Source organism: Condylura cristata, unplaced genomic scaffold, assembly GCF_000260355.1.
Source record: "Condylura cristata isolate star-nosed mole 26May11 unplaced genomic scaffold, ConCri1.0 scaffold00003, whole genome shotgun sequence".
Classification (NCBI taxonomy): domain Eukaryota; kingdom Metazoa; phylum Chordata; class Mammalia; order Eulipotyphla; family Talpidae; genus Condylura; species Condylura cristata.
This window is the reverse complement of record NW_004567104.1, coordinates 76,649,229-76,657,239: the sequence shown is the minus strand read 5'-3', so window position 1 is coordinate 76,657,239 and position 8,011 is coordinate 76,649,229. Positions and strand designations below refer to the sequence as shown.

Here is an 8,011-nt window from a genome sequence, read left to right as displayed (position 1 = left end):
CCCCCAACGGCGGGCTTGGGGCATCTGCACGGCACACGGAGCTGCCCAGGACCCTCAGGGCCCCCCACCCCGAGCCAGTCCTGGCGCCTGCGCAGTTCCCACAGCCTGACAGGCCCCCACACACCCCGCCCACCGCTTTGCCATTCCTGTGGCGCCTGCGCAGTGCGCCTACCTCCTGAGCCTCCCCCTCACCTGCGTAGAAAGGGGTGTGTGTACCCCACCTCCTCTTCTGCCTGCAGGTTAAAAGTCCTGGTAGCCTCCCAGGCGCTTTCACACACAGTCCCTTGACCAGCTAACTTTAAGGGGAAAAAGAAAACTCCAGGGGAAAATTCTAGGCATATTTACACCAGGTCTGAGTGTCCTGCAGCTCCCACCCCGCCCCCCTGAAGTCGCTGGGGCATCAAGGCCAGAAGACCTGGCCAGGCTGAGGATTTACAATGCCTCCCGAAGGGCCTCGGGACGGTGACCAGCCTGTGGCCTACCCAGTGCAATGGCCCCTGCATGCCTCTGGCTGGGGGCAGGGCTTCAGGAAGGTTGCAGTTGGAAGCACGGGGGCTGAAGCAGGTTTCACCCTGCACACAACCAGCGTGCTCTGTGGCCCCCAAGCTTCCCACTACCCGCCCTACCTCCGCAAACCCGTTCCCAGGGGAAACGGGTGCCCATTACTTTCTCTGCCACGACCACCAGCAATGGGGCTGTACTCCAAAGATGACCCCATGTCAGCCTTTTGAACCTGCCTGACAACCCTGACAATGACCCTGCAACCCAGAGGAACCTGGTTTAGACCTGCTAAGAGGCGAGAGGGGTCATATAAAGGGCCTGTGGGTGGCAGCAGAGTATGTGAACACCGGTCCCAGGACAAAGCCAGTGACCTGTTTTCCAAAGGGCACCAGACGCAGCAGGCGGCAGCCGCCCCTTGTTAACAGCAAACTAGTGCCGGGCACAGGGCGGTATGGCATGAAGGAGCCTAAGGTGGTGGTGGATTAGCTACAGTCACCACCATGCCCCATCAGACGCCTCACTCCCTGCTGTAACAAATGATGAATTATTGTACGAATACAAAACCCCCACAGCTTCTTTGAGCAAAAAAAAAAAAAAAAAACAAGTGTTGAGAATGAGAATGTAGGGCAAAGAGCACCCTGCGTACTGCAGGTGAGAGTGTAAAATGGTGCCGCCGTTGCTGAACACGGTTTCTCAGGAAAGCAGACAAAGGGTCTACCACGTGACCCAGCAAGCCCACTGCTGAGAACCGCCCAGAGGTCAGAGACTCACGTGGATATTTGTCCATCATCTTTCTAGCCTTGTTCACAACTGTCAGAAGGTGGAAACAGCCCAACTACGCATCAGAAAACAGTGGACAAGCAACACGTGGGCTGCAATGCAAGCGCAGAGCGTTCATCCTCACAAGCCAAGCTGGAGCAGCAGACTGAGTGAGATGAGCCAGACTTAACAGGCCAGATGGTGTCTGATTTCATGATGGTGACCAGGGGAGGGGTGTGTGGCCCAGGACTGACTGGGTTCCGAGTTTCAGTTTAAGATGAGAAAGCTCTGGCAGTGGACAACAATGTGATGGGCTTAAGGCCCCTGCACTGTACACTGAAAGTGTTTAAATGGTAGCGTTTAAGTGTATTTTACCAAGAAGTTTTTTAAAGGCATGAGATGGGCAAGGGCCAGCTCTTCCAGCCCTTCTATGCACTGCGAAGGACTTGTGACACTACCCAAGGACCAGGCGGCCTCGGGAAAGACCCAACGCCTGGGTTGCAGAGCGAAGTCCCTCTCAGTAGTGGCCCCAGCACAAAGCTTCACACAGAGCAGTGGTAAGACATCAGGAAGCGGCTCCTGCCTGCCCCTACGCCCCAGCCACCAATTTCTATGCGCGGAGCAAAGTCAGGGGCAGCTGAATAAAGCTCAAGAGCGCAGCCGCCTCATCCAAGGTCTGAGGTCCGCCGTTCACTCTCACAGTGGGCGACAGAGGGCACCCTCTGCACGGGCGCGCCTCCCCGTTTCCCCCCACACCCCCTAAGCGGCGGTGTGTTCGTGAACAGACAAAGCTGTAGAAAGAGGAGAACCGCCATCCCAGATCACACCTCCAGCCCGGCAGTCAATGGAGGGGTGACTCTGTGCGACCCCTGAACCCCCCGAGTCACACTGCTCTGGCTCTGGGAGTTTGGTAGAAGATGGGACCTTCGCCCCTCGCCGCGGCCACAACTGAACACGGCTGTGCTCGTGCAGGTGCAAGACGCCCAGCAGAGCGTGCGCTCCCCAGCGCCCGTCACTCCCCGGGGTTCAGCAAGGGCTCGCTCGGTCTTCACTGACTTCCTTCCACCACGGGGGACTCCTGCACCCTGAGGCCCGACTCCCCGGGATCTGGCACAGCGGCCGCGCCCGCGAACGAGGCCGAGGCCGCCGGCGGCGCCAGGCCTGCACCCCAGCAGCCGAGGGCGGCAGGCGCGGAGCACAGGACCCGCCGCCCGAGGACCGAGGCCACGAGAAGGCGCGGCCCGGGGCTGCCAGGTGGGCTTTTTCCCCGGGAACCCAGAAGTCAGGGTTTGGGGGCAACACTTTGCACCTCACAGCAGCCTGCAAGGAACGCTGAAGGCCTCGAAGTCCAGACCGGCCCAGCGCCAGGCCACGGAGCAAGCCTGAGACACGCACCCGCGCAGGGCTCGGGGGGCCGAGGCCCCGGGAAGACAGGCCGGCACTTACGAAGGAGGACAGGGACGGGAGGAGGATCCGGAGGACATTGCACCCAAACACGAAGCTGAGCACCAGCAGCCACGCCCAGCGGTCGGCCTCCGCCGCGCTCATCCCGGACGCTCGCGGACGCTCCAGCCCCGCTACAGCAGCTCCATGGGGACCACGCCGGCCGTCGCGCTCGCGCCTGCGCACTGCGGCCCAGCGGCCCCCAGAGTCGCTCCCGCGCCTGCGCATGTCGCGCAGGCGCGCCGGGCTGCTCGCCGCCGGCTGCGCCGCGAGCCTCCCGGGCGGGCCTCGCCTTCCCGGCTTCCGTACGTCCCAGCCCTGCGCTGCTCCCGCGGGATCGCGCTTCCCAGCTTGGCGGGGCCCAGGGCCCCGGCGTCGGGTCCACGCAGCAAACCGCCTCTTACGTCATCACGCCTCGTCACTGACTCGCGTTCGGGCCTGGGTGACCCGTTTACGAGGAGTGTTCCCATTGGTCGCAGACGGTCGTAATGGTGATCGCAGAAACTGCACAACAGGGTGATTTGCAGTCGTGTGTAAACTGGCTTCAGTTTCCAGGTCAAAAATGAACGCGAGGCCCTCCCTGGGGGCGCAGCGGGTTAAAGCACAGCACTGAGAAGCTAAAGCCACTTCCGCATGAGTTCAATGCCCGCCTGCCCCGGAGGTGACCACGGGGCGCGGCAGACCTCTCCTGACCCGTCCGCTGCTCCCTCAGCAGTGTACTGCGTCCATCTGCCTGTTATGCTCCCCGCTCTGTCTCTGGGGAAGCCTCTCACCACCCCTGAGCCTCTGGCCTGTATCCCAGTTCTGTATGTACAAATAAATAAATCTTTAAAAAAAAAAAAATGAACGCGAACTTTGATGGTCGCCCCTGGGGGCGCGAATCCAAGCTGGTGAACAAATGAGGATATTGAAAGCAAACACAAAGGTTAATTTAAAAAAAAAAAAACGCGATGGTGAATCTTAAAGATTCACAAACTGCACACCTGAAAAATGAGTGTTAGGCATGATTGGCAACGAGCCTTTGAGGAAATCACCTCCAGCACCCAAGTCGCCTTCCTGTATACTAGATAAGCTCTTCAGTGTCCTCTCCTACGTGGTAATCCCTGACTCAAAGTGAATGAAGGAGGTGTGGTTAGACTAATTTCCGTTCCAAAAAATGACTTGTGAAGTCCGGACCTCCCTCGTGGCGCCCGGGGTTAAAGCCCAGCACTATGAAGTTCTCTGAAGCCACTGCAGCTCGAGTTCGATTCCCCGCCAGGGATGTTATAACCCACATGGCCCGGCAGACCTCTCCTGTCCCCCAGATGCTCCCCTCAGCAGTATAGTTCAGTTAATTTGTCTGTTCTGCTCCCCACTTTGTCTTCGGTGAATCCTCTCACCCCCGCCCCGCACCTCTGGCCTGTACCCCAGTTCTTATGTGCACAAATAAATACATCTTTAAAAAAAATAAATCTGGGCTATAGAAGCCATCTAAAGGCCACCAGTTTGTCACTTGCACCCAGTGCATCTTCAATTCTCACTCAAGAAAGTTCTAGAGTCCAGATCTCAGCACACAGTACCATGGCTAAGATCTTGCAATGCCTCACACACCTTGGATAATGGTCAAACCTCTAATAGGGCATCACATGCCTTGCGCAGACCACCCTTCCTCTTCTCTCTGTGTCTTTTCCCTCATCTTCAAGTCTGTTCTCTATGTACTCACTCTGACACATTCCACTAAGTCTGCACACCTTGGGGTGCACTGTCCCCTGCCTGCCTGTGGCTTCCCATCTTCCCTTGCTAGGACAGGTGTGGATGTGCTCTCCCCACTAAATGACCACTTGACTCCAGGAGACCATCCTGCCTGCTGTATTTCCACCCCAGTCAGGGCCCATCATAATGTCTGTGCCATAAACTTAGGCACTCTCTAACATCATTTTTTATATGTTCAAAAGAACTGGCTACTATAGAGGGAGAGAAGAGTAAGACACACGGTGAGACACAAGCAGGCAGAAAGAGCTGGCTAGGCTCCTCCCTGGTGGCACGGCAGGTCAGGACACAACACTGCAAGCTGACCACAGCTGCTTTAGTGCATGTTCAATCTCCGGCCCTGGAGGTGACCCACAGGGTGCAGCAGACCTCTCCTGTCTCCCCATTCCTTCCCTCAGCAGTGTACTTCATCCATCTGCCTGTTCTGCTCCCCACTCTGTCTCTGGTGAATCCTCTCACTGCCCCCACACCTTTGACCTGTACCCCAGTTCTATATGCATAAATCTTTAAAAAAAAAAAAAGAGCTGGCTAATGTCAATTTTTTAAATGCAAATAGGAGGGAGGAAATGAAAAGCAAGAGAAAAGGACCCATGGTGCCTTTGCCCATGCGCTCTACTTTTCTCCCCTGCAGAGCTCTGGCACCACACTTCCTTGTGTGGTTTTCCTGAGATACACAATGGTACCATGATGTGTAAGGAGTGAGACAAGCAGGTTGGAGATGTGTGCAGACATGTGTATAAAGGTCTTGGCTGAAACAGATGGAGGAGAGCCCTAATTTACTGAGCACCTTAAAGAATCAAGCCTGCTCACGCTGGGCAAGCTGCTGAAGTGCTGAGCCTCACAGTAAGAACTTGTGGTCTGCCAGGAAAACATTTTCAAGAATCCAGACAGATGTCCAGTCGGTGTCTCCGTTTGCTGTTGTGTACACATTGAGGGAAAGGAGAGTGACTGTTAACTTTACCCAATTTATAGCCTTATCTTTTGGGAACTGGGAGTTCTACTTGCTAGGAGACAACTTTTCATGGACATGGACACAGCTTCATCACAAGGCCCTGTCCAGATTTTGCCTCTTATTTGAGACTAGGGAGAGGAGATAACCCTTTTTTTTTTTTTTAAGATTTATTTATTCATACAGAACTGGGGTACTGGCCAGAGAAACAGGGGCACTGAAAGGATTCACCAGAGACAGAGTGGGGAGCAGAACAGGCAGATGGATGAAGTACACTGCTGAGGGGAGCAGCAGGGAGACAGAAGTCTGCTGCACTATGTGGGTCAGCTCCCTGGCCAGGGCTCGAACTCCTGAAGAAGCAGCTGCAGCTAGCTTTATGGTGCTGGACTTTAAAGCCAAAGCTCCACCAGGGAGGATACCCTTTTAATGGCTGGTTTTAGGTTACAGATGCCGTGTAGAAAAGAAGATGGGCACTTGCAATTTTAAACTGAAAGGTCAGAAAACCTTGACAGGGTGACATTTGTGCAAGACTAGTAGGAGGTGAGGAAGAGAGCCATTTCTGCCACATTCCAGGCGGAGAGCAGCCCTGAAGCAGAGGTGCCCAGCCTGCTTGAGGTCAGGAAGGTTGAAGAGGGCTGCAGGGATGAAAATTATTGAAAACAGGCCACAGGGCTTTGCATGTTGCTCTGGGGGCTTCAGACTTTCTTCAGTGAGGAAGGAAGGCCCTGGCAACACTGATCAGGAGGCCCACTTCCTCCAGGGAGGTCCAGCCATGTGGGCTGCAGCAGCTGCCAGTTTATCCCCACCTCACGGAAGATGGCCACGTGGCTTGTTTTCAATATTTTGGAGTCATCTCCAAGAATTCCAGGAAACAACTTTCACATTGCAAACTTTTTCTACAGTAACCTGTAGACTGAAAGTAAATCCTACTGCATGCAGATCCCTCTGCTCTGGGATGCTGCAGGGTGAGCAGCTTGAAGTCAGCATGCAGGAAAACAAAGAGTGAACTGTTTTTCTGTGAAGTGCCATGCAGCCAAATCAACACACCAAGGCGACCCTCTCCCTTGCCTGGTGCAAATTGCAGGGAAGGAGCCCCAGATAAGCTGCAGACACTGCGTTCAGTACTACAGGCGCAAGCTCTGGCAGAGTCAGAAATTTCGATAAGCCTCGGCCTTGGGCTACTCCCAGAGAAGGTTGAGTCTGCACGCAGAGTGAGAGGTCTTTGTGTTACCCAACCCTGGCCTTGGTTTCCCTCCGCCAATAAAAGGAAACAGAGTTTGAGGAAAAGAAAAGTGGTTTAATTTGCCAACAAAAAAGGAGGGCAGCCGACTTGTCCGAAAGACCACTGTCCTGCTGCCTCGCACACCACAGGGCTACCTATACAAGGCTAAACAAAAGGGGAAGGTGGGCAAGGGTCTGCAAAGGAGAAGGAGCTGGGGTCAGCACAGACCCGGGTGCCAACTTGCTTTTTCTGCATCTGCTGCTTGACTCCCCTTTCCTTGGAATACAAGAACGCAAACCTGTCCAAAAAAGGGAAGAGAAAATGCAAGGAACAGGATAAGACAAACTTGCTAATGGTCATCTGAGAGACAAAGTTGCTGATGGTAATGTGACCATACAGAAGACAGACTTGTCAAAGGAGGGGGAAAGACAAACTTGCTAATGCTTATCTGAGACCAGCCATTTGTGACTGCATCAATTACGGATATTCGACACAAAGCTTCCTTTCTCCAACAGAATATAACTAGATGAGTCCTTTGCCCGCACAATGGATCTACGTAGTTCCTCTTCACAACATCTGAAGAGAGAGACCAGTACTCTAAGAAGTCTAGTGCCTTCTGCGGGTATAGATTGGTCTGAATAATCTTTAACCAATTTCTCCCTGAATCGCTACACAGCGGTGATGATCTCCGGTGACAAACCCAACTGAATTTGGCCATTTAAGCTTACGTTTCTAGTTCAAGGTAGAAACAGAGTAATGTGCAATGTCAGTGGTCATGGGGTTGCCAGACGAACCTCCAGCCTGAAGCCCTTTCTCCACCCTTAAGGGGTGCTTAGGTGAGCACCCCTTAAAAACGCGCAGAAGCTGGAGTGTGCGACTGGACACTTTCTGTCCGGGGGCGCTGAGGGCCAGGACCGCCTGAAGCCACCCGCCTGTCCCCAGTCTCTACAAGCACCGCGGCCTAAATGAAGAAGCCCAGAAAGGGCGGCCCTCAGGGTGCGCCGCGGGGCAGCGGCCACCGCGGCCAGGGCTTTAGCGCGGTCGCAAACACCCGCGCGTGCGCGCTGCGGCCCGCGCCGGCTTTTCTTCCCACGACCTCCCTCCGGCGCCTGCGCACTGGGGCCGCTCCCGCAGGCCGGCGGAGCCGCGGACCCCAGACTGGCCGGCCGGGGCAGGAGAATGGGCCTGCTGAACCACTGCCTTTCCCTCCCGGCCACGAGACTAACGACGTGTCCCCCGCCCACCCAGGAGGGGGGCCTCGGCGGCCGGTTCTCGGGCTCTGGCCGCAGCCCGAGAGTCCCGGAGGGGTGGGCGGGGCCAGGGGCGACCACGTGGCGGGCGCGGCCAATGGGCGCGCAGACCGCACTTTGCGGCTCGCCTTCAAACAA

At 55.6% G+C, this 8,011-nt stretch overlaps 2 protein-coding genes across 2 annotated transcripts in view; one reads left to right on the top strand and one right to left on the bottom strand.

The window, feature by feature from the left end:
• WRB (tryptophan rich basic protein) overlaps positions 1-2,891 on the bottom strand; it is a 9,538-nt gene extending 6,647 nt beyond the window's left edge. The window contains exon 1 of the mRNA XM_004675375.2: positions 2,707-2,891. Within this exon, the coding sequence (XP_004675432.1) occupies positions 2,707-2,808 (102 nt within the window). The 5' untranslated portion in view covers positions 2,809-2,891. The remainder of the gene's footprint in view (positions 1-2,706) is intronic.
• Positions 2,892-3,706: 815 nt separating this feature from the next.
• The window catches only part of HMGN1 (high mobility group nucleosome binding domain 1), an 8,919-nt gene continuing 4,614 nt past the window's right edge, over positions 3,707-8,011 (top strand). Inside the window, exon 1 of the mRNA XM_004675547.2 lies at positions 3,707-3,799. Coding sequence (XP_004675604.1) covers positions 3,707-3,799 — 93 coding nt within the window. The remainder of the gene's footprint in view (positions 3,800-8,011) is intronic.